Source organism: Penicillium odoratum (genome assembly GCF_028828045.1).
Source record: "Penicillium odoratum strain IBT 22623 chromosome Unknown utg000006l_segment0_segment0, whole genome shotgun sequence".
NCBI classification, from domain to species: Eukaryota; Fungi; Ascomycota; class Eurotiomycetes; order Eurotiales; family Aspergillaceae; genus Penicillium; species Penicillium odoratum.
This window is the reverse complement of record NW_026643148.1, coordinates 3458177-3482853: the sequence shown is the minus strand read 5'-3', so window position 1 is coordinate 3482853 and position 24677 is coordinate 3458177. Positions and strand designations below refer to the sequence as shown.

Below are 24677 nucleotides of genomic sequence, written 5' to 3'. Positions count from 1 at the left end.
ATATGTGTACGAAGAGCTCCAGCATACAATGCTCTCGTATGAGAAGCTCTATCAGATACAATGAGTCCGTTGACACCCGCCAGCCGACAGTCGTCATTGTCGATATCACTCAAGAAGTCTCGTCACCTGAAGATGCATCGCAATTGACCCCCTGGCCTGTTTTTGAGCCGTATTCTACATCGATCAGAAAAGAATTTACGCTCTCGGATGTCAATCCACAGCTTCCATCCTCTTCGCTTGATTATTTCCAGAGCTTGACAGAGGTGGGCGCCCCAGTAGAAGACACTTCTGCCATGGCTTCACTGGAAGTTAAAATCACGAGTACGCCTCATGAGGCAAGCAGTGACTCTCGCGATGATGTTGCTAATATTTCGAGCCATGTCGCTGAAACGATGAGCTTTGCATCGTGGCCATTGGTTACTTTTAGCCAGGGCACCTCCTTCCCAGTCGAAACGGTTCATGCCAATGAAGAAGCCGCAGAGACCTTATCAACCCCAACATCTCGCGATACTCCCAGGCTTTCTCCGTTCTCCCTGGCTGACTCGGAGACCAAAAGCAGCGGAGTTTCCACCCACCACGAGGAGCCCATGGGGGCCAGGAACAGTGTGGGTGTCAATAACTCCACCACTCAACCTTTGCCATCGCCATCATACACAAGCGTCTCTCATGAGACTGGAAGTGGTAAAACATATATGACCGCTAAACCCAAAGGGCTGACGCTACTCAATACATACACGGAGACCGGGACTTGGGCCCCGAGTTCATCAACCACTGCAAGAACTCCGGCCCCTGGAACGCATGGCGCCATCATGGATGGCACCGAGTTTTCAAGAAGGATTTCCCAACGAGGTATGGCGTTGGTGCTTGGCAGTGTACTTGGAGGTTCTCTGGTCTTTGTCTGCATGCTTCTTTTGCACCGGCTCATTCTCCGGTCATTCCACAGAAGCGAGCAGGAATCACCAATGCATTGTCGGCCATCATCGATGACTGATCCGCGTATCAGGCAGAGCCCTGCAGTCCCTTGCAATACTGCTGGAATTTCACATTTCTCCGCTGACTCTGAAGATACGCGCTGTATTGACTATCAAAAGCCAGCCAAAAAGGCATGCATATCGCGTTGAACCGCTTGGGAATTTATTCTGGCTTTATCGCATGACTGCAAGTAGATCGAGAGCTATCATTTAGAGTATAAACCTGTCTATCTGATGATGTGGCCCCAAATTAAAACTTTTTCATTGAAGGCAGCTCTCTTGTCGCCTCATGAATATGGTATTGTACTTGTGGGATGATGTTCTGTGCACTTGGATCAGAAAACTGACTTTGTCCCATTTTTGCTGATCACATCATCAAGTCCGAATTGAACATTGCTTCCAAATGTAGGGTTTCAATGAAGCATATTTTGATCCGCTCCTCAAACTTCGACTCATTGATCTGATTCCGGGCCATGATATTTAAGAATCCCGTCCCTCGCTGCTCCACCGGCACCTGCACCCCTTATCTTCTATCTTCATCCCAAGGATCGAATTTGATTCTTTCAGAGAGGCCATGCCTGTCTCTGTAAATTTCAAGCCCGCTATGACACCTCACAGAAAAAATTCGCTTGATAGCCAAACTCCTCAGCCAGATGAGTTGCCCATCTGTATCCTAGTTGTCCTCTTCTTGCTCCTGTACAACAAGCCCGAGTCGCCTTTCAACACACCTGGAGATGATACAGAGCACTCACTTCTGCCCGGCCAAATGAAAACCAGCATTTCCGCCCCTCACCACTTTCGCTCATCGAATCACCAGATGGCACGGCAGGATCTGCGGTGGAAACTGCTTGCCCGACAACAAGTCGCCCACTGGCAGAGAGACGCGGAAGACAAGGGCTTGATCTCACCAAATGAGAAACCAGCAGACATGGCCCCTATCTGGACGAGACTGCAAGGTTTGAAGAAGAAAAATGGGCCAAGATTGAAACGAGCGTGCCAGTTCCTTCACCGTGGCTCCCGTCAGCTTTCCCGTATGCTTCTGAGCGCGGATCCGCTCTTGCAGAAGCCGGGGACAGTCCCAAACACCAAGCCACAGATCGCATGCAAGATGCGAGCAATCTCGACGGAGCAAAAGAATTCTTGGGCGCAAAAAGATTCTTTGGGACTTTTTGCGCTTAGATGGCTTGCTGTGAAACTTTCCGAAAAGTCTACCGAGACAGCAACAGTAGACTTTTGGAGAGTGGCGACTCTGATAGCACAACACTGTGCTGCTTGATCACTTCCTGTTATTTTTCCGATGTGAATCTAGGGAGATTACATGCTTCACCACTCGGTTTGTACTCAATCTCCACTCGTAAATAGACAATCAAATCGATTTATGTGTAGTCACAGTACTCTGCAAGTTTCCAATGAGTCCTTGAAGATATACATTTCCATTGCTTTTCAGTGAATTTGGATCGCTAAGTTTGAAATACTATGGCCGAGGATTTTGTTCAATCGGTGTGTGCGCTGCTTGGTTTGAGGCTATGGGGTCTGTACCAGCTGCCTCTCAAATGAGAGTGCATCACTGTGTCGACATCTGGGGAGATTTTCTTATGTCAAGGTGTCCTAAATATGTAAAGAATCACGGTTTTCATTTTCATTGCCTAAAATTTGGAAAGGATCAAAATCAAGACAACGTATGATTATTCCATTGCTCTACGCCTGTCAGAAAACCTCTGAAATGTCCCTACGCGCCGACATCCATGAACTGTGACGTCATTTCTGCTTTTTGTTTTTCCAACCAACTAATTGCCGCTTGCGTCAGGGTTTCCCCGCCGATTTGTTTTCTTTTCCTAGATGGGCCATTTGCACTGAATTGTGCATTGAATTCTGCATGAAGCTCCGAGGCAGGAAAGTCCATATAGTGGGAATAGACTCCTTCGACAATAACACGACCCGTCATCTCAGTGAGGACTTCGTCACCAGTCCCAGGAGTGACGTCGAAAACGAAGACCTGGAAGTTGTGCTGCCGAAGCCCTTCGCAGAATTGGGTTATGAAGTGCTCATCGATTGGCAAATACACAGTCTGTCTGTTTTGCCCAATCGTGATGTGCATGGTATATCCAAGGCGCTGCAAGCTGTTTGCTGAGTCTGGAATCAAGGGAGCAAACGGATCAGCCATGGTAGTAGATGCACGCGTCGGCAGGTTGCGGGAAGCTTCTGCCGCTGTCTGGGCGGTCGGAGGGTGTCCTTGGGCGATGGGTCCTTGGCCGGCGGGTCCTTCGGCGACGAAGGTGGGATCGTCCAGTATCGCTTGGTCTGCATCATTACCGCGACGCACGGATGTATCGCTCCCCTCATGGTCCATCAGATACCCAAAGAAAGCTCTGAAGACCCAACGGCGGAGGAACCCTGCCGATACTCGCGTCGCTGATTCAGGCTGCCGTAACGATTCGGCCGACAGGGCAAACCAATCTGCCTGCCGCGTATCGACAAAGGGCTTTCCGCATCTCTTGGCCGCATCCATCTCCTGCGAAGGATCCTCTGGGTAGTCGCAAGGTACCAAAGGCGGTAGCTCAATCACGGGCGACGATTGCGTCATGCTGCCGGGCGGTTGAAATCCCCGGGCTCTCAGGATACCACAGAAATGCCGCCACATGTCTGATCGGCGGAGCGGAAAAGCTTGATCCGTGTCTTGGTCCGGCGTATGCTCATTGCCAGGGCTCTTGAGACATTTTCGGCGCTGATGATCGGTCAACTCAAATCCATACTGGAAACTGAACCGCCAGAATTCCAGAACATCTGACCGCAGACGTTCCTTCCTCATCGACATCGAAATGGGCAAGGCAGTGTCGAAGATACTGTACACCCCTGTGTCAATGGTGAACTTCTCGTCACGCGGCTGGATGAAAAGTCGCTTCATAACACTCTGCGCGACTTCAAGGTAGAGGCGATCCTTGAAAAACGTCTTCAGCGTTGGAATTGGATAATCGATTCCTTTCAATCGCTCCCAGATGTCCTTTCGCTGTCCTTCCTCAAACTCTGCAAAGAGCTTTCCCTCGTCCATTTGGAGTTGCAGGAACTGTAGGTCATTTGTGGAGAGCTTTGGCGCACGAGCTTGTATCAAACCAACGGTACGCCCGTCTATCAGAGGTAGCAGATCAGTCCTTCCCCCGACCAGTGTCAGGAATGTCTGGAAGATCAGGTCCCAGTAGCAGATCATTGGCTACATGCGGCATCCAAGTTAGTCAGGATCTGCCCATTCATTTCAGGGTGACAGAATATCGACGCACCTCATCGCAGTGCATGGCGGTCACTTTATGTAGCAGTCCAATCCGCATGCCTTCCCAGAGTCCCCGGATGACCAGCAAGGAGTTCAACTTTCGATGGAGGGCCGCATTCTTGAAGAATCGCCGCAGATATCCACCTTTTTTGCTGCCCGCCACTGCCTGCAAAATGACCCACCAGTTGTTGGCAGCCAATCGGTCCTCGGGTCCATCCAGGTACCCTTCGTAGTAGTTGATTCGCTCGTAAATCAGCCCGTCGGGCGGTCGGTTGTCGTTCGGGTATCTTTCTTTTAAGGATTGAACGAACTTTCTCTGTAACACGTCTCTGTCAAGATCTTGACCCTCTAAGACGGTATCAGGTCAGCCGCATCGAAAAGAGCTCGTGGGGTAGACCTTGTGGTCAGTCAACGTACCTTCATCGTCAGTCACATAGACGTCCACAATCCACCACTGGTCTTCCGGATCGAGCTTCTTCCGGGCTGCTGCGATCAGATTCTCGTGATCCAACGCGTGCAGTCGGTAGTCCAGGTCTACATTCAAGCTCGGCATAATGCCATTGCCGTAGCGCGGACTCACACGACGCTCCCAGTCAGATCGGGGCACAACTACGGGCACATGGTTGTCTCCCATGAGCCGGCGACAGCCTTGAATTTTCAGGGTTTTCTCCAGGCGCTGGACATTGTCACGGTCATCCATCCATGCGCGAAACCCTTTTTCGAATGTCAGGTGGGAGAGGTGCACCCTGGCAGATAACTGGAAGTGACTTTGATGGTACGAGAACAACTTGCGCTCCAGATCTGCCAATTCTGACTGTCTTGTAGGGGCCATGATAGGCACAAATTGTCTTTGCAAGATGCACTTGGAGGGAGCATCGCTGCGAGGCGACTTTATACCAGGTCCAGGACTTGTCACTGACATGAATAATTGAGGGATATCTCATTCCAGATGGCTCAAATCATGCCTCGCCGTACTGTTGCTCCACAAAATTATGTCTACTAATTGAGGTCAATAGGTCAGAGTAAGTGCCTAGCTTGAGAAGTGAGCACTTGAATCGCATCAGCTGTCGCAAGAAAATTGAACCGTCAGACAAATCAGCAAAGACACAAAATGAGGTCGCAAATTCACATTCACAAGACATCGGCTTCAGGACATCAACCGCCTCTCTTTCTGTTACTTAACATGAACGCCCACTGCACGATTTATTAAGCCTTGAAAAGTCTTCAATTCTCTCACTTGCAGCTTTTCTACCCTACTAGTCTGCTTGCTTCAAATTCTCTTGTAGCCATCATGAAGCTCCCCGGGTGAAGCAGATTGGACCAGATTATCTCAGCCATCGCCTTATCTCTATCAGTGGTGGTCCTTGTCTGTCTGTCCATTGCCTTTGTCGGCTGCACTTCACCATCTGCGCCGAAAGGGCTGTACTTTATGAAAGTGAGATATTCTTGCACTCTAAATTGCATGGATCTTTGGCTAAACATGAAGTAGATCGATCTGTCCGAGTTTCCACGATTCGACCATCTGGTCACCCGCGATTCTCCCATCCTTCCCAGTTTCCATCCGCCAGATATCAGCGAAGGAGCTGGCAACAGCTTCACCGACACGGCATCCAGCGTGTATGCTGGCGCGGCAGATGCATCCGCGGCGGCCACTTCAGCTGCTCAAGGAGCGATCCATGCTCAACTGACAGAGTTGAAATCACATCTGTTCCAGTACTACTACATTGGGCTCTGGGGCTACTGCAAGTCCCGCGATGGCTCCAAGGCCGTGTGCTCGGAGCCTCGCACATCCTTCGCCTTTGATCTGTCTGCCGTGCTGGACTCTACGCCCGTCGATGTCGACAAAGTGCTGCCAAAGGTGGATGCAAAGGCCATCTCGGGCTATCGAAAGCTTTCGCATGGCATTATCAGCCTTTACATTGCCGGATTTGTCTCCACCGTTTTAGTCGTAATTCTTGGGGCTCAGAGGACCCTTCTGGCTCGGGGAAACAGACTCCTTGCGCTGTTTTGCATAGTAAGTGACATCGGAACAGCTTTCATGACGTTTCTCTGACATAACTAGGTTTCGGCATTGCTGATCGCTCTCGCCACGGTCGGAGTCACCGTGATGTACAGTCTTTTCACCGCGGGAATTAAGACAAGTTTGCACCCATTCGGGGTCCAGGCTGGCTTGGGTGGATCAATGCTCACGCTAATATGGCTAGCCACATCCTGTTCCGTTGGTGCGTTCTTCATATGGCTCATCCAGCCCTTTTGTTGCTGTATTTGATTATTATCCTGGTGTCGTCTCGTGGGTTGCGACCCAGGTAAGAGGGTTTCGACGCGTGCTGTGGCCCTTTGGTGTTTGCTCTCGCAGTTAATGGGTGTAATAGAAGTTGTCGATGCTAAGCCTCTGATATTGCGTCTTAACTGATTTGGATCTGGAAGCGTTACTCATAATATTCAGGATTATCTGACAGGCGTAGCCTTTGGCCGTTCCACTAGTAACGAGGCAAGACAGAATCACAAATTGACAGAATCACAAGATAACTTGAATCGAACTTCCCAAACTACCCTCCGTCACTCTTGCTAGCTTCAGTCAGCCGAGCTCCGACTTGGTCTTTTTTATCTCTGATCGCATGTCTACCAAGCGCAGCTGCATTTGCATCGTTGTACAGTCGTCTGATAGGTTCCAACACTTCCCGAGCGGAGAAGATGCGGTCAACCGGACACAGCTCTTCACACGTGGCTTGCGCTTCGCATGCCTGTTCAATCAAATTAGACACTTGGTTTTGAAGTTTCCAGACGATTCGGTGGACGGCGTAGGCCGGACGGCTGCCATCTGATGTGTAGATGCTCTGTAGTTCGTGGGACGTCTGTTCCGTGAGGTCTTGCAATAGTTTGAACAGGGCATAGCAATCTCGGTAGTATGCATTTCGTGCCCGCTGCCGACCAAGTTCACGGACAATGTGCTCGATCCCGTTCATTTTGGTATGCGGCGGAATCTGGAAGCTCTTTCGGCGCCGTGAGATAAACCCCCCCTTCCACTGACTCGAATAGTCAGATAAAAAAACGATCGTTATTTTCATGAGAACTGGCGAGGTGCGAAAGGGTCTAAGATACCCGAGACTGGTGATTCGAGACTCTTCAACTGATGATCGAGTAGCCTTGAGTATATCGCTTTAAATTGTCTGCTCGAGTGATGTACAGTTTCACCACTCCGTTTCGAAGGTCTTTGAACGGTGATCGAGTAGCCTTGAGGGCCTCACTTAATTTATCCGCTCAAGTGATGTAGAAATTTCGACTTTCCGTTTGGGACCTTTTCAACTGCATGACACAATTTGCAATCAGACTTCCTTGAAGACAGGGTCACCAGTATGCTGCATTTCTTGTCTATAAATCCAGCGATGCACCAGTCACTCTAGAGCAGACTTCCAACTTCAATCTCACACTCCAATCTCACAATGAATGCAATCCCACCCCAAGACCTGCCCGATCGCGCGCTCGCTGCCGTCATCAGCGGGTTTGGTCTCTCTTACTTCTTATTCTATACGCTGCAGTTTCTTCTGTTCCACTTCCCTTCACTCCCAGAGGATATTCCAGAAGGCCTTGCGGTGATTACGTTCAGTGTGGGTGTCATGTTTTGGTACCTGGGTGTTTTCCTCCATCAGATTTTTCGCGCCTCCGACGAAAGTTCCACTGCGAATCAGCTGAAGTTGCAAGCTGGAGCTTTGTTTTTGAATTGTACAACGGCAATCCCGACCGTTGTCTTTCTTTTCCCGAGTCAGCCGTGGCTACAACTCGGATATACATCGGCTTTGGTGGTCATCGCCATTGGAAGCCTACCGCAAAAGCTCCTAAGTGATGTGAACAACCAAAAATGCCCAGATACATCTCTTGTTCAATTGGCATCGGTAATCATGTTGTCTTTGACGCCGATTATTCATGGCCTGGCTGAGCCAGTGACTGGCGCTTTGCCATTGGCAACTGCTTTTGGTCAGATGGTCATCATCGGTTCATTGTCTTTCGTGCTGTACTTTCTTCAACCACTGGAACGCATTGGCCTTGCCAAACTCTGGAAATTCAGTCTCCACGGGATGCACATGATGTTGACGTACAGCCTCGTGGCATATTCGAAGGCAGTGTTGCAGGCCGCAGTTGCTCGCATGTCGTGATCTTCGTGTTTGGGACCGACCTTCTCGAATGTCGGGCAGATCCTTGTAACAACTTCTGGATTCCCTGGACTTTGTTTGCGAGCTCAAAAATGATGGCCGCCGCGATATTGGGGAAGCTTCGTATGCTGTATCTACATTCAGTCTTTTTGATCATCAATTGAATTCAATCAGTCCTACTTTTTGGCTTATTTCACCAAATAGCAGAATGAGTATCAAGGTTCTTCTCAGAAGATTAATGCGGTTGCGTCTTCAACATGTAGGTAGCGCGCTTTCATGAGTTATATCAAAACAGTAGGCATTTCTCCTTGCTCCTGTAGAGACAATTCTTCATATCTCATACAACGGTACTGATGGGCGTGCACAAGACTGCTGCACAGGAACTCTTTGGTGCCGAGACAGCAAGTCTACAGACTTCAGAAAAAGTATCCTCATCGCCCGCGTACGAAATCTCGTCTCAATTAATTTAATACTCTGCTCTTTTTGATCAACTTTTGTACTTGGTCTCAGCTCAAAATATGTGGCATTGGGATGTCAAAAAGTGTTTCCTTTCGACAACACTTTTCAGTTTCCGCTACGCCGCTACAGTCAGCAAGCTAAGCCCTGATTTTGTTTCCGGAGGCCACAATTCAGGTGCCATTGTTGCTTATGCCATTATGTAAAGACACATGGATAAGCTAGAAAGCCTCATGAAAAATTGAAGGCCAACTTCCTGGAGCTATAATGAATGAGAATCCGTGTGTCCATCTCTCAGCTACATAAAGGCTCTCGCGTGCTACAAGATTCGTCATCGTCCGCAACCGTGAGCATGATTTTCAAGCAAAATGTCCCAACTGTTTTGATAGCGGTGATTCTCCTCCTCAGTCTCATCAGGTTGCTTATTTTGTATCATTTTGGATCCAATTGGTCCGCCTACAAGATCGACTACGCGGTGGGTACGATGTCCTGCATCCTCTTTGCTGTTCTATTAGGCCTCTTCTGGAGCGATCGATCTCCGGTGTGGAGTCGAGTCCTGCTTTGGTTTTCAATCATACTGCCTCCACTTCAAGTAGTACGTGTTGCATGTATCTTTGGAATGCCTTCAGAGCTAATGCGTTACAGTTCCTTCGAATCAACTCTCAGCAGCGCCAATATGATGGGGCACCGCGAATGCTCCTTATTGTTGCCCGAATGCTGGTTACGTTCTCTATCGTGGCCACACTGACAGTCGCACTTGTGGGAGCGTTCGTAAAAGAATCTGTTCACCCAGGCGGTCTTTTCATCCTCTGTGTGGATTATTTTGCAGCGGCGATGTGGTATTGGTGGCGCCTGCAGCACGAGACCGAACGCCAAACCACCTTCAGGCGGACTTGGTATTACTTGGCGGTCCTGACTATGATATTACTGATCGTTGCAATTGTCGGCATTCTGCGCGTATCGTGGATTATCGCACTTGAGGCAAGTTCACCGGTCTCTGTAGATGGCTGTGAAGCTGACAAGAGATAGACTCAGCTGATCACCGTTTTTATCTGGGCATCACTCGATAAATTCGTCGTGTGAGCGGCACGGCTCATACAGTTCTTTACCTGGAGATGCAGTCTCCTTAGAGGTGGGCTTGGGAAAGATTTTGATTAAGATAGGGGCCCTTCGAGGTTGCGAGAAGACTTAGACCTCTATAAGAGGAATGCGGTTGGGTGGTCACAAATCATTGTAAATCTACCATCTTCATGGTCTTCGACAGTGGATATCAAAAAGTTGAAATCAAATCAGCTCGATTTGTTCTCTTTTCCTCTTCTTTGGATCTATTTGGGAATGCTGGATGCATATGTAGGGGAGACGTCTAGTATCAAGAGACTTTGTTTGTTGGAGAAGTATTTTATTTATGATTTTCATACGCATCTAGATATCCTTTCCATATTCATTGATAAGACTTCTATGATAAAAAGTCACTGCAAAACATTACACATAGATTGCGGCAAAGGAGAAAAGTATACGGTCTTCGCTATTCCCGGCTGTATTTCCCGTCATCTCTCCCATTTGATCTCCTCTTGCCAGTGACTAGACGCGACGATGCGGTTTGGGGCGGAGTCTGCGCATCCAATCTGATCTCAGTGCTTCCGGCGTGAGCGTCTCTTCTTTCGGTCGATCGTTCTTGGTGGGACCATTTCGGTCAATGTCCGGCCGTCCGACTAGGAGCGAAAATTGCTGCCCGCGGGCCTGGCTCCGAATCCGCATACGAATAGTCATCTTTGCTGCGTCCCGGATCTTGATCCGTCGGGAAACACCGGAAGCATCTCGCCGTGGCCTAGGGGAAACCGTCCTCTTTGGAGAGTCGCAAGTATTTCCCAGAAGAGTCGCCCGCTCAGGATCGCTCCTGTCTTCTTGGTGCTTGGACGAGCGAGTTCTTGGAGCCATTTCAAGGAGATTAAATGACTCTTGGATGTGATGGAGGCTCGGAGACTCTTTGACTGAAGAGGAAAAGGTTGGTAGGTGCCATGGACAGAATGCCATTTTCCGATGATTTATATACTCCACACTCAAGGCTAGATGTTAGCTGAAAAGTGACTGCAGTCAGAAAATGGTCAGCCAAATTTGGTATTAGCTGCTACGAATGGATTCCAGAAGGGCCGAATATCGAAAAAAGAAGGAGAAGATAATGATTCACAATAGATTGTTTTGGTGCTGGACTATGCCTCACTTTGGTAGTATTGGCAATGGAAGAATCTTGTTTTGGCCGCCGAGATTCCGGGATCGGCCTCACTTTTGAATCCTTCTCGAAAGTTCAGTCTGGGATTCGACAAGAAAGGGATGGCTTATGACGATCCAACAGAGTGTTAATTTTACGCATGCTTCGGGTTATTTGGGTCAGGAATGAATACAAGCAAGCCCATCAGATTTTCAAGATCTCTGGCTACTGGAATTGTGTCGTTTGACGATGATTCTCCTCTTCTCGTACTTGCAGACAAGGCGTCCTCAGAGTCCACAAGATCCGTGGAGAACACACTCTGTGTCGACATTTTCGGTCATGAAAATATTCGGAATGTGTGCGGGATTCTTTGCCGCAAGTCAGTAATGACCTAGTCTCTGGAACCCAACCAGTACCACCCCAATCGAGGCAAGGGCTGGCAGAGCATCTTTCTTCTGGGACCATAGTCTCAGATCTCAGATGATGTCATAAGTGGCTTTCGAAGCTTAAGGCCAGATCCTGGGACCGGGTCGATGCTTTTAAAGGATTACCTTCTTGCACCCATACATACTATGTTCTTAGCCACCTATTATCGTCGTGCTTATTTCTATAGGGCACCATCGGAATTCTAGGTGGAATTTATCGAACGATGCAGAAAACAGCGTTCATTCTACGCATCCCAAGTCGACATATTTATTCAAGAATGCAGTCAACTAGGCGGGAACATATGGACTGCTCTCTAACAACCTGGTGGATGTCCTTGCCAGCATATATAAACCACCATCCAGATCTTCATTTCACCTTTGTCCATCTTACAATACCTCATTTCTCAGATCTCATCCAATACATCCATCTTCACCACCACCATGTCGCCCGCTCCATTCAACCCTAGCTCTCCACTGGAGCAAAAATACTCCAGGCCTGATGCGCTTCAAAAGTACCTCTGCACGTGCATGATGAATATCAACGAGATACATGGAAGACACACGCCCTTGATGCTTGCCGTGCAAGCAGGGGATCACGCAGCTGTCGATCTCCTGTTGAAGTATGGTGATCTTCGTACTTCTCAATGCAATATCTACGGTCAGACTGCACTGTCGATGGCCATCACGCAGGGCAGTGTTTCAACGATTGTACGACAGCTGCTCCGCCGCAAAGATATCGAGTTCTACAGCCCCAATCGAAAGGTCCAGCAGCCACTCCTGGTGGCTTTAGAATGTCAACAGTATGAGATTTTGAAAATCCTCTTGCGTGATCGTCGGGCCAAAATCAACCGGAAGGATCACCGCGGCCAAACCATCCTGCACCTGGCTGTGATCTACGGAGACCTTCATGCTGTTGCAAGCCCTGCGAAAGGGGAGCTGATTGATGTCGATTGTCCCGATCATCTGGGAGAGACGCCCCTCATGTTGGCTGCGAAGCTCCATGCCTGCGATCAGCCCAACAACGTCAAGATCCACAAGTGTCTGCTCTCGCGGTCCAAAGTCAGGGTCGATCGAGATCAAGGGGTCAATCCAATCTTTCGCATGCCGTGAAGACTTTCAATATCGAGCTGATCGAGTAACTCGGCTTCGTTTGAACAAAAAATGTGAGGTGTCGATGGAATCACTGCGTTACCTCGAGTGAGAAAGCAATTTGCGACCGTCAGAACTCGGTTGCCTTAAGCCCGCGTGCCACGATGCAAGTCACATTCCTGCTCCAAACATGTGCGAAGGGCAATTATGAGATAGAGATTTAGGTCAGGCAGGCCATGATACATTAGCAATTGAGAATGTTCTTGAGACATAACTTTATTCCCAGCTATCAGGTGTCTTATCTATGCGCTTGCAGAGAACATATTATGGGCAGCGTATGTACACTAGCTCGCTATCAATATTACATGAGAAGATAAAGACAAGTTTCTAGAGCTAGTTTGTAAGTCCGGTCAAGGATGAAGTTCCATGGCTCCTGGTCCAGGATGTTACATCGACAGTGGGTCTTGCGCCACATGGCATTTCTAGAAAGTGATCGACGCCTTCTCTGAGAACAGAATGGCGTCTGATTGGTCAGGTGTGTTGGGGTGAGTCATGGTGGACTGCGGACACCTCACCAATCAAGGTTGTTAGAAATAGGAGCGCAGCGGGTCCGTGGCCGGTAAGTTCGAGCGGTAGGAGCAAGGCCCGCCAAAGCCTTGCCCGCGTACTTACCAGGGTACTTACAAAGTACTCCTGAACTCTCGGGTTTGTCCCTGCCACGCGCGTCGGTTACAGAGATGAGCAAGACGATACTTTGTAGTATTCGTAGCAATTGATTGACCTTATCAGAAGTTTACCTTCTCATCAGGAGTTTACCAATGGCCAAAGCATTGTCAGGAAGAAAGTGCATATGAGAGGTGGAAAGTGGGACGGCGAGATCGAAATGATCGGCCGGCACCTTAAACCTTAAATAGCACAATAGCACGTGGGTTGGTCTAAGATCCAGTCCTTCGTGCATCTCGCTGAATACCACTGTTTGGTTTCTCAGAGTCTGGCGAAAACAAGGACAACGTGCGCTGCAGCTGCTCATGATCGATGCGCGACACTAATGGCAATAGTACCCATGACTGCACTTGCATGGCCATTGCGTTTAGCCCTCTTTGAATATTGTATTGTAATACATCTATCGCAACTTGCAATGTAACGCAATTTCATTGCCACAGCGATCGTATCCATGGAATCCATTGCATCAATTCTGGTACCCAGTCGCCAATGTAACCCATCGCGAGAAATGAACAGTCTACATGATCGGTGTGATGGAACCAAGGGCTAGTTACCCCTGGCAACATGAGGCCAACCACGGATCCATGGGGGGGGGTGTCCTGGCCAAAGATTTCCATGTAACTTTTCCAATGCCCTCCCAAATCAGTGGCCGTTGCTATGAATTTGCGTAGGGGGTTTCTGTGAAGAGACGTAGCCGACTTGACATAAAAGGCGCGAGATTTCCGGCCCAAAACAAATCAGGACTTTCCTCCTCACACTCCCGTGTGTCATGGTTTCCATCTCTTGTCTGCAGGCTTGAGAGTCTCCATGGCCACGGCTCCGCAGTACAAGCTCTGCGTTATCAAACATGCTTCGCAGGATAGGTCTGCGTTATCAAACATGCTTCGCAGGATAGGTCTGCGTGATCAATATGCCTCGCAGGAGGGCGCTGCGAGAACAAGTCCACCCCGCAGGATAGGTCTGCGTCATCAATATGCCTCGCAGGAGGGCGCTGCGAGAACAAGTCCACCCCGCAGGATAGGTCTGCGTTATCAATAAGCCTCGCAGGGGGGTGCTGCGAGAACAAGACTACCCCGCAGGATAGGTCTGCGTTATCAATAAGCCTCGCAGGGGGGTGCTGCGAGAACAAGACTACCCCGCAGGATAGGTCTGCGTCATCAATAAGCCTCGCAGGGGGGTGCTGCGAGAACAAGACTACCCCGCAGGATAGGTCTGCGTCATCAATATGCCTCGCAGGAGGGCGCTGCGAGAACAAGTCCACCCCGCAGGATAGGTCTGCGTTATCAATATGCCTCGCAGGATAGGCTCTGCGTGATCAACTGTTCCTCGCAGGGGGGCGCTGCGTTACCAAGTGAACTCCGCAGGGGGACGCTGTGATGACAATCGAGACCCGCAGGAGACCGCTGCGTTAACAAGTTCTCCGCAGGGGACAGCTGCGAGACCAAGGGACTCCGCAGTACGATGCTCTGCGAAATCAAGTGCTCCGCAGGGGACAGCTGCGACACCAAGGGACTCCGCAGTACGATGCTCTGCGAAACCAAGTGCTCCGCAGGGGACAGCTGCGACACCAAGGGACTCCGCAGTACGATGCTCTGCGAAATCAAGTGCTCCGCAGGGGACAGCTGCGACACCAAGGGACTCCGCAGTACGATGCTCTGCGAAATCAAGTGCTCCGCAGGGGACAGCTGCGACACCAAGGGACTCCGCAGTACGATGCTCTGCGAAATCAAGTGCTCCGCAGGGGACAGCTGCGACACCAAGGGACTCCGCAGTACGATGCTCTGCGAAACCAAGTGCTCCGCAGGGGACAGCTGCGACACCAAGGAACTCTAGCAAAGTGCAGGCACCTCTACGTGGTGCTAGGGACCAGTATTCAACTCTCGCTCTGCAGTTGAAGAAGCCAAGACCTGCGCCAACATCGATAGTTCACTTGTGTAGGCTCAGGCCATGGGCGAAGAGACTGGCAGTAGGGCCAGGAGAGCGCATTCAGAGCCTGTTTTCACTTCTAGATAACGTTGTATAGAGAACGAACAAACCCAGAATTTTGCTCTTACCGAATTCGCCGTGTATTGTAGTATCAAGTCCAGAATCCGATCTCACAAGATGTATACACTCGTAGAGCATGTATACACACACATCCAGGCTGGTCGCTCGGTCAAAGATCATCACATTTGGGCAAGAACGCATTATTCACGTGTGTCTCAGAAGTCTGGAAACCCAAGATGACTGTTGAGGTTGGCTTTGGTGGTGACGGGTAGATGCGGTGATCAATAGTCCATGGTGGCAACCAGCCTGCTTCGGTGATAGTTGACTGAGCGTCGTGAACCGTTGCATGAGCGTGCGTAAATAGTTGAGTCTGCTCTGATAAATAGTTGCGCCGGGCCTGGTAAATAGTTGAACTGTTCTCATCAACAGTTGAATGAGCGTGTGTAGACAGTTGAGTCTGCTCTGGTAAACAGTTGAGCCGGCTGTCTAAACGGTTAAACGGCTTCCTCAACAGTTGACCGGCTTTCCAAACACACCGGCTTTTTAACAGTTGCAATGCTATGCAAACAGTTGAATGAGCGTTGGTAAACAATCGAGCACGACTTCATGAACAGTGACCAGCTTGAAACCGTGACCAGCTTGAAACCGTGACCAGCTTGAAATGGTGACCAGCTTGAAACCGTGACCAGCTTGAAACCGTGACCAGCTTAAAAACCGTGACCAGCTTGAACAGTGACCAGCTTGAAACCGTGACCAGCTTGAAACCGTGACCAGCTTGAAACCGTGACCAGCTTGAAATGGTGACCAGCTTGAAATGGTGACCAGCTTGAAACCGTGACCAGCCTGGAAAATAGTGGCCAGCACTGAAGACAATTTGTCGATGATGACGGTGCCGATGCGTCGATGGGCAAAAAAGCTGAGTCTGGACGCGTTGTTGTCAAACGGGGTGAGGCGCTCAGGCGGTGTGTCTTCCCTCGCGCACGCTCCGTCCGACTTGGAGGAAGATCCCGCCCACAGCACTGTATTTCTCTCATAGGCCAACAGTGGTTGTCAAGTCCTCCCGGACAAGTAACAGAGTTTTGACATACGGTCGAAAATTATATTCCATACGGAAAGCTACATCACGTCAAAAATCCCAGTAATCTACACCAACAATCCACTCGGCTCAAACTTCCCGATATATATACCACATGTGTACAGTATATGACACCTCCAATGAACGAACAACATTTTTTTTAGCACTACGTATACTACTGTTTGACATCTAAATCGCATGCGTCACTGGGATTTCTAGCGGTCTCACAAAAATATGACCAATAAGTCTACACCAGTCTCCTCTGAGTACGACTGCGACACATCATGAGACAATTGGGATCAAGTTGATTCAAAGTCGACCACGTATGATACAAACATGAAACTAATGCTCAGCAGCCCGACCGTTGAGTCCCACATCACTGCGCGTGAGCCCTAGATCCGATGAAATGACACCATTCACATCCTTTGTGTACGTCTACGTTGCGAGCTTCCCCTGTCCCACACACTGACAAGGCTACCATCCCGGACATCGAACAAGTCGGTCTACTGCATGTGTCTCACAAACAGCAGTCATCAGTCTACGAAAAGGATACACCATCGAGTGTTATCAGGGAATTACGCAGGCGGTTGAAAAAGCAGCATGCAGGACGAAAGCATAATGAGCCCTGCATCACCGGCCTAGACTTTGCCCAGCATGACGAGCACTCGTCTTAGAACTAGATGAAAGCATTTGAGAATGTCACGAAAGAGCCTTGCAGTCTTGCTTCGTGAGTCAGCAGCTCACGCGTGATTCGAAGCCTTGTGGGAGCAATGCATCGCAAGACATCAGCTACACAGCGACGCAAAGCTGCTCATCGGGTTGAAAGACATAGCTACATGATTAGATGCTCAAGACTGCGATGTGGACGCGTGCCGTCATGATGCAACGTAGAGACGGCGAGCTCGCATCTCACACCACATCACTGTAGCGCAACTCCCACTGTTGTACCTGAATGAGAGGCAACTGAGCTAGATATCAAGCACCAATACGCAAGACCTTTTCTTTGTTCTGCCATGGCAGTTCGACGGGTAGCCTTAGCTTCCTCTTCATAGATCCCCACACCTAGCAGACTGAATTCCTGGGCAAAATCGATATCACCGAGTACGGAATTCTCCGTTATTTTCGATTCGCCAATAGAATGGGCATGGATTTTTGGAAGCTCAAATCGACTTCTCTTCAGCAGCATCGGGGCCGTAGCACGTGTCACGTGACAGCCGTTTGAGAGGACACAAGCATTTCGAGACCTCCAATCACTTTGAATAGCTCGAGCATAACCGCAATTTGACCGATACTGGGAGGGACGGCGGAATTTGGTTATCTGAGACCTCCCAGACCTCAGAACGACTGACAAGATCAGCACGGAAGGCTTCTGAAGGGCTTGGGTTGAGCCAAAGTTGCCGAGCTCGCAGACTGCACTGCATAGCTGGGCAGATGTGGCTTCACCCACCGTTGGACATGTCGCTCCACCAACAAAAGATCAAGTACCAGCGGGCGCAATGTCATACGTGCCGCTTGATAGTCACGTCCAATCAGCCCATGAAGAGAGTACACCCATCAAGATTCTCATTGCATGAGATGAATCCCTGTGTTGAAGCTTTACTCTTTTCGAGTATCGTCTTCTCTCGACCGGACCGAGGACATGGTGACGGCATCTGCTTGCATGTCACCGCAAATGCCGACTGGATCAGCCTGGAATGCATATTCGCTCGACTACTGCAGTGTACGTAGATCGGTAATAGTCGGTCGCGCAGCAGGGAGGCAGGGTCGCCAAGAATGATAAACATTCGCAAGCTGAGCTGCTTGTCGAGCAAGAATGTCGAATGGTGTCGGCACTCGCACCCTCATGGATGGAAATCAGCCTGGTGTCTCCAAAGCGAGAGAGGTTGGACTGGCGTTCCCGTCCACAGTCTGACGCGACGACAAAGGCGGTGAGGCCGTCCCAGACGGGCGTTGCAGTGTTGTTTACGCGACGTCCGGCGGAGTTGGTCTGCACATGACAGTGGCCGTTTGAAATAAGTCAGTCGACATCGGATCTCCTCACCGCTTGTAATACTCGACTTTACCTTATGTTTGATCCCTCTGATGAAGCCCGGTAGATAACACAGACCACGCAGTGGCTCTGCTGGTGTCCAAATTTGGACTCGACCAATGCTCGCTCTAGTCAGCTCATAAGATCGCTTTGGACCTCTCTCTCTTTCTCTTAATTGATATCACAGCTGTAGCCGACTGGAAGGGCTATGAAGCATGCCTCGAGCAGAGGTATCTGATTTTCCCCCTAGTCCTGGTCGAACAACTCCCACAAGCCGCTTTCCACATATCGATGCCCACGAGCCCACTCCCACGAGCCGCTTTTCACGTATCGATGCCCACAAGCCAACTCCCACAAGCCGATTCCCACAAATCGATGCCCACGAGCCAACTCCCACAAGCCGATTCCCACAAATCGATGACCACGAGCCAACTCCCACAAGCCAACTCCCACAAGCCAACTCCCACAAGCCAACTCCCACAAGCCCATTCCCACAAGCAAACTTCCACAAAGCTGACTCAAGACCGACCAGGTCCAGCCATGCCACCGACTCGAGCTAGACAACCGTGGCAGTCAAGTCCTTCGTGAGCATGTTCTTCAGCATGCCCTTCGTTTGAGAAACCGGCAACGCGTACCTCGAAATGAGCTGTATATCCGGAATATGCCAGTCAAATGCCTACGGCATCGTTGAGGTGTATGGGGTCTCGCATGGAGGCAGATTCTGTTGGGCATACGTTAGCTCACATATCAGAAAAGGGACTCTTGACTCACATTTATCCGATGACTCATCAGCGTTTTGACGGGCGATTGAAAATTGGATGGCGGTTGCAGTATTCAAATCGAATAAACTCATCTTGGGACTGCCCAATCGTCAAGGTGACCCTTTGCAAAAGTCTAGCAAAAGAGCCAACGCTCAATATTTGGGCTTGCGGGCCGACGGTATTTGTGATGATCCCCGTCTCGGATCCCCACCTCAGTCTACGTGACGAGGGCTGCTACCGGGAAAACCAAGTAGGAGTGCATGGGATATAGATTGTTCGCCATTCATCACCCGGCCAGCCATTTGTAGTGTGAATGCGGTCTTCATAATTGGCATCTCGGTTGAAAGTTGGTCACTGATACCCCCCAGTTGTCGGGATTGGCGAGGGATACTCGGTGTCGGCATATGACCTTGAGGTGATGGCGGAACTGCCATTTCACCGCAAATGATTGCATGCCGCCGAGCTCGCGTGTCCATGTCGAGACGGCATACCCGTCACTCGGTATGCTCAAACGAGGAGCCCATGTCTCTCCAAAATGGGTTGGCCGCATTTTCGGATCCATCGAAGAGATTGCTACGCTGATCGTGCGGATCAAGCGTCCTGCAGTCGCGCCGATTTCTGAGCAGCCTAATACCACAGGCTTTCGTCTGCCACTGCTATGTTCATGTCGAGTGATGATCTTCCCCGCGGGAAGGATGTGTTATTCGAGGATAGCGAGTATGTGCACACTGTGTCGTTACAATGTAACGCACTTGACGGGTGACGGTTCAAAGACTGTTCCAAAGATGTCAGTATACATCAGGCGATATGGGGCCACTCACAATTTATCATCCTCGACCTCACAACTCTTCAGCCCGTACATATATTGCTCCACTTAAGCTCTTTGTCCGTGGCGGAATGGGTTTGTAGACTTGTCTGGTACACTGATCTGATTTCATTCTCAACTCTTGCGAGATATTGACGGCGTGTGCGTCGGTAAAAGATGGACTGCAAGGTGGCAGTCTATCGTAGCCTGAGGCATTGATCATTTGCCCGATGTGTGCCTGGAGGCATGTCCTACTGGGCACGGTATTAGTGACTGGATTAGGAAACGACTTCTGACTCACCTTTCCAGGTACCGAGCTGACACTTGTACCACTCTTGGTCGTATTGACCTGAAGTGGTTGAGTATGAATTGGGCTGGTCCCAAATTCGGTGTTCAGCGCAGTCTTCAAATGTATGGGGCTGGCCGGGACATAGCTGCACAAGACAAATTGCGCATGCTGTCATACTTGAAAGAAGCCAGGAGAGGCAAAGTTTGGTCGGCTTGGTGGCCAGGTTCATAGGTGTCAAACGTGCGGGATATGGTGATGCGGTTGAGATTTGTGACTTTGACCCTAGCTGATAGGCACGAGTGATGGCGATATCAACAGCGTGACGCAGTTGGATGATTTCATCGGTCGGGAGGTGTATGATCCGTGTCAGTGAGCAGTGAGCACCGACACCGAAGATCAAAGGTTTGGTACTTATCTTGGGCATCAGGGGCCTGTGAAAACAGAGGGGCCTGTCCGCATATGATGCTATGCTCAAGATACAGGCTCGCAAATCCAGGTCGTGCCCATTCCTCCCTCGGCGATGACGAGCGCTGTATTCACGGAACTGCCCACAATCGCTTCTAGTGCGCCACGCAGACCGGATCGAATGACTTTCTTGGCCCAGTGGTAGCACCCGGTCGTAAAGGGCAACATGTGCACAATTTTGATGCGCTCAGGAGGCATAAATCTGGCGCGCTACCAATGGAGACGTCTCGCGCAGTTGTAAGAGGCAGAAGGGAACGCAACGATTGGTTAGCGGGGGCGATGGTCGCTTCATTCGTTGCTGGGCCGCAAAAACCAGGCTCTGTCGCTGGTTCTGCACAAGATTGATGAACGATATGCCTGCGATCTGCTGTTGCAAGATAGTCGCATGTCTCTCTGAAAGAATCACTGTCGTCGAAAGCGATGACTCTAACCTCTGGTGACAATGGCTTCTGCCAGATTGGCAGGGGCAGGACCAAAGCAGAAAGTGACAAGCCTTGTGGCAGGTCTGATTGCTCCATGGCCTTCTTCTTGGACTGGTCCATGGCGATTGACGTCTGTCCCGAAAAGCAAGATCTGTCCACCCATCGGATGGACTTCCCGCATTCTTCTGACTCGCACCCTCCGCAGGTGAGGAAGCGCGTCCCACCATGAAAGGGTTCCTCGAAATCCACAGACTGAGGCTTCATCACCTTACCGTGCACCGTGTGTTGGCGGCCGGTACATTGGTCGCATGGCTGCCTCAACTTCCCAGAGATATAGAGTGATGTTCTCAAAAAGGGGGCATCAGTGGGTGAGGCGAAAGAGTGGAGTGATCGGGCAAGCCTAATTCATGTCGACTTCTTCACTTCGGCACATTTTCCAAAGCGAGATACATCGCTTCATGGAAGGTGGCGACGGTGCAAGGCTCGGTCAGCTGCACGACATGTCTCGCAGCGTCTTGGCTAGTGACTCTGCAAGATAGTTAGCATGTGTCTCATAATGTGGGCTCACTCACGGTCTTGTTATCTCGTCTCACCCTGCACCAACGACGGACGACACTGCCGAGACAGTAAAAGGGTCGTCTTGGGGAGACAAGTCCCAACTCCAACCGACCCAACGCATGTTCCCTCTTTTAGGTCCATGAGGTCGGTTTGGTCTGTCTGTACCCAGCCAAGATCATGGCTGACGATGAACGGGTGGTGATGGGGCAGAAGCACCGAGCAGACGCATCTATTTCAACGAGTGTCCAGCCGTACGAGACCTGTGACTGCGAAGACATGCACAAGTAGCCATCCTTGAGACACTATCAGAACATCGAACCATTTGGGATAACGGCGACGTGTGCATGGGAAGGGCTCGAGAATGACGGTGTTCGATACTCAGAGGTCTCGCCGATGATGTCACTGGAGGCACTGTTTGACAAGCACATGACAGCAGTGCAACCAAAGTTGGTCTCATGGTGTTTTTGTTATCGGTATGACTGGCAGGTAGTTGTGTAACCTTGGAGTGCTGACTTGGGGCCGTCGTATCTGAGAAGACCCGGCTGGTCGTAGCATTGGGAGTTTCAGCACTGGCCAACGGGTATGGGGCTGACAGGGGACTTACCGCAGGATGCCTCGCTTGCACTCTTGTGATCATAAGCTAGTCAGAAGTCACACTATTAGCTCAACTCGACAAGGCACATGGATACAGCACTCACCAAAGGAGTGTCGCCAGTCAAGGCTCAAGCTCTGGCGTGCAGGCACGAAAACGGGTACAGTGGATTGAACCACCAGTGGGAAGAGAGACACAGGTGACTTCGTGGCTTTTGTGTGCTCCGAGGATGTCAGTCACAGCGAAAGCTTGGGGTCAAAGAGAAGTGACCCATCATCTGCTGTAGCAGGGCGCCTTGGTTTCAGCTTGGAGGAACTCGTCAGATATGGCAAGGAAGATAATTATTTTGACAGAGAATGTGGGAAGGAGGCCATATTTATAGGTCTCTTTACAGGTCTTGTTACCGCCTGCTTTGTATTGCCGCGGTGAAATCTTCTGGGTCTGTCGATTTCTGAGGGGCATTGTTTTCGGGGCATCGAAGTTACCTGTGCAAAGTCAGGCCTGTTGAACCTCGACTTACTTGAAGTAGTGGGCTATGCAAATGTCAACAGGCAGGTGAAGAGTGAACGGTCATCTCAAGGGTGAATTACTGTATGCCCTCAAGTCAATTTCTGAAATGTTCAAATAAAAATAAATTATTAAAAAATTAATTTCATTTTTAATTATTATTTGTCTGAAGAGCGTTGATCAACGTTCAACCTTGTCTCAACGACCGTACTTTCAACAGTTGAAACGGTGGGCAGCGATCATCGCTCCACTGCGACAGCATGCGCTTTCATCACCATCATCTGAATTTCAGCATTGGCTGTTGATTCAAAATAGAGGCCGACGATCATGCTGTGTTCTGAGGAAGTGGCCTCATTCGTTGATGAGCGAATTTTCAGGGTCTAAGCCATCGCCCACTAAATATGTTTCCACTGAGAGTACTGTGGCCATGCCACATTGACTGTAGTACTACGGCTCTTACTTTGACTCATCTGAGTCAACACACATCGATGATTTCTACCACAAGCCGGTCTTCGGCCAATGCCAGCTGTCGAATACAGAGTCTCGAATACTGGGTCCCTGGAACTACTGAGCTCAATGATCAAGGGGCGCCCAATGACTACAATTTCCTAACTGATATTTGTCTATGCTACTTTTTCAGATTGATATTATCAGAATGTAGAGATGTCGTTATCACACTGTCCGTTGGTACAGACATGGCGATCGAAAACCAGAGCCATATCAATGCAAGATAAGGAAACACAGTCCATCTGAATTAAATCAGTGCTAGGAGCGCAAATATCTCCCAGGCGCGTCCACAAACTTTCTGAAGTACTTGATTTCTCTCACATAGAGAACCGAGCTATTTGAATCCCAGCAAAGCTAATCCACTGCGGATTCTCGTTATTCTTGTCCGTACTGGCATGAAGAGGTGGCTTCAGATGTACTGAAGGCTGTGACAAACCCTTGCCAGCACAGGCAATTTCAAACAGGGGACAGATCAAGAAGGAGGGAGGTCCGCAAAGGCTCATAGCTACTTGATCCTGGGTGAGGGAAATTTGATAGCAAATGATCACTCCCATTCCCAGCAGCCATTGAAACGACTGGCCAGGCAAAATGACGAATGCTAAAGAGAGTTTCTGCAAATCACTCGACTTTAAGTCGGGGCATTGATCGCCGTATGAATTTTCGTCGAGCTCAGATTCACACCAAGGAAAAAACGCCTAGAGGCATTGATTAGATGATACTCGCGAAGATCGGCTTGAGCGACTTACGCAGCCGAAACACATACTGTAGATTTCTCCACAGACAGGTCCTGTGGAGGCAGTTCCACACAATCATGGGTTTTTGTAGTCATTTCAGCTTCCACACTTGATTCAACGGTAATTCTTGTGATGAGGAAGGGTGGGGAGGAAGGACGATGAATTTATAATTTCAAGTGACAAGATAGAATTGATGAGGAAGAGTAAGGCCTAGCATACAAAGCAGGATGGAGATTTTGAAAACACTCGTTATCAGTCCCAGACCCCTGAAGACCTATCCCATATACAGCTTGGTAGGTTGTGAGGATCTCACGTATCGTTTGGTGAGGAGCGTGTCTTCCAAATGAATAAACAATATTAAGAAAGCTATAGTCGACTCTAGATACAAGACGTAGGGCGAGGAAGCAAAAGGAATATAGCTTCCTCGCGTTCAGGGGAACCCAGATGCGCCATGTGGGCCCGTTTCCTCCGTTAGCGTGTCCGCTTCGTGTATATCCCTGACATAGGGCGAGGATTATCTTGACCGGTCCTGGGAGCTCTTGAGATCCTAGAATGCTCGCTCAAGATCCCAGGATCAAATTTGTATTTTCGGGGATTCATGTGCGGTATCCCCGGGATAGGCCCTTTGATTTCAAAATCGAAGCCTTCAAGCCATAGA

At 49.8% G+C, this 24677-nt stretch overlaps 7 protein-coding genes across 7 annotated transcripts; 4 read left to right on the top strand and 3 right to left on the bottom strand.

The window, feature by feature from the left end:
* Window positions 1-38: 38 nt before the first annotated feature.
* On the top strand, window positions 39-2247 carry N7520_009696 (uncharacterized protein; the record flags this gene model as incomplete). Its single annotated transcript, XM_057143630.1, has 3 exons — window positions 39-681; window positions 741-849; window positions 1590-2247. The coding sequence occupies 3 exons, from the start codon at window positions 39-41 to the stop codon at window positions 2245-2247; spliced, it is 1410 nt and encodes a 469-aa protein (XP_056992918.1).
* Window positions 2248-2700: 453 nt separating this feature from the next.
* N7520_009695 (uncharacterized protein) lies at window positions 2701-5068 on the bottom strand (the record flags this gene model as incomplete). Its single annotated transcript, XM_057143629.1, has 3 exons — window positions 2701-4179; window positions 4247-4584; window positions 4654-5068. 3 exons carry the CDS (start codon window positions 5066-5068, stop codon window positions 2701-2703), a joined length of 2232 nt encoding a protein of 743 aa, XP_056992917.1.
* Window positions 5069-5665: 597 nt separating this feature from the next.
* Window positions 5666-6649, top strand: N7520_009694 (SUR7/PalI family protein; the record flags this gene model as incomplete). Its single annotated transcript, XM_057143628.1, has 4 exons — window positions 5666-5671; window positions 5726-6250; window positions 6299-6458; window positions 6609-6649. The coding sequence occupies 4 exons, from the start codon at window positions 5666-5668 to the stop codon at window positions 6647-6649; spliced, it is 732 nt and encodes a 243-aa protein (XP_056992916.1).
* A 136-nt stretch (window positions 6650-6785) lies between these two features.
* N7520_009693 (uncharacterized protein) lies at window positions 6786-7202 on the bottom strand (the record flags this gene model as incomplete). Its single annotated transcript, XM_057143627.1, has 1 exon — window positions 6786-7202. One exon carries the CDS (start codon window positions 7200-7202, stop codon window positions 6786-6788), a length of 417 nt encoding a protein of 138 aa, XP_056992915.1.
* Window positions 7203-7679: 477 nt separating this feature from the next.
* On the top strand, window positions 7680-8390 carry N7520_009692 (uncharacterized protein; the record flags this gene model as incomplete). The annotated part of the gene is made up of 1 exon (XM_057143626.1): window positions 7680-8390. One exon carries the CDS (start codon window positions 7680-7682, stop codon window positions 8388-8390), a length of 711 nt encoding a protein of 236 aa, XP_056992914.1.
* An 805-nt stretch (window positions 8391-9195) lies between these two features.
* On the top strand, window positions 9196-9872 carry N7520_009691 (uncharacterized protein; the record flags this gene model as incomplete). The annotated part of the gene is made up of 2 exons (XM_057143625.1): window positions 9196-9438; window positions 9489-9872. The coding sequence occupies 2 exons, from the start codon at window positions 9196-9198 to the stop codon at window positions 9870-9872; spliced, it is 627 nt and encodes a 208-aa protein (XP_056992913.1).
* Window positions 9873-10424: 552 nt separating this feature from the next.
* On the bottom strand, window positions 10425-10781 carry N7520_009690 (uncharacterized protein; the record flags this gene model as incomplete). Its single annotated transcript, XM_057143624.1, has 1 exon — window positions 10425-10781. The coding sequence occupies one exon, from the start codon at window positions 10779-10781 to the stop codon at window positions 10425-10427; it is 357 nt and encodes a 118-aa protein (XP_056992912.1).
* Between the last annotated feature and the right edge of the window lie 13896 nt (window positions 10782-24677).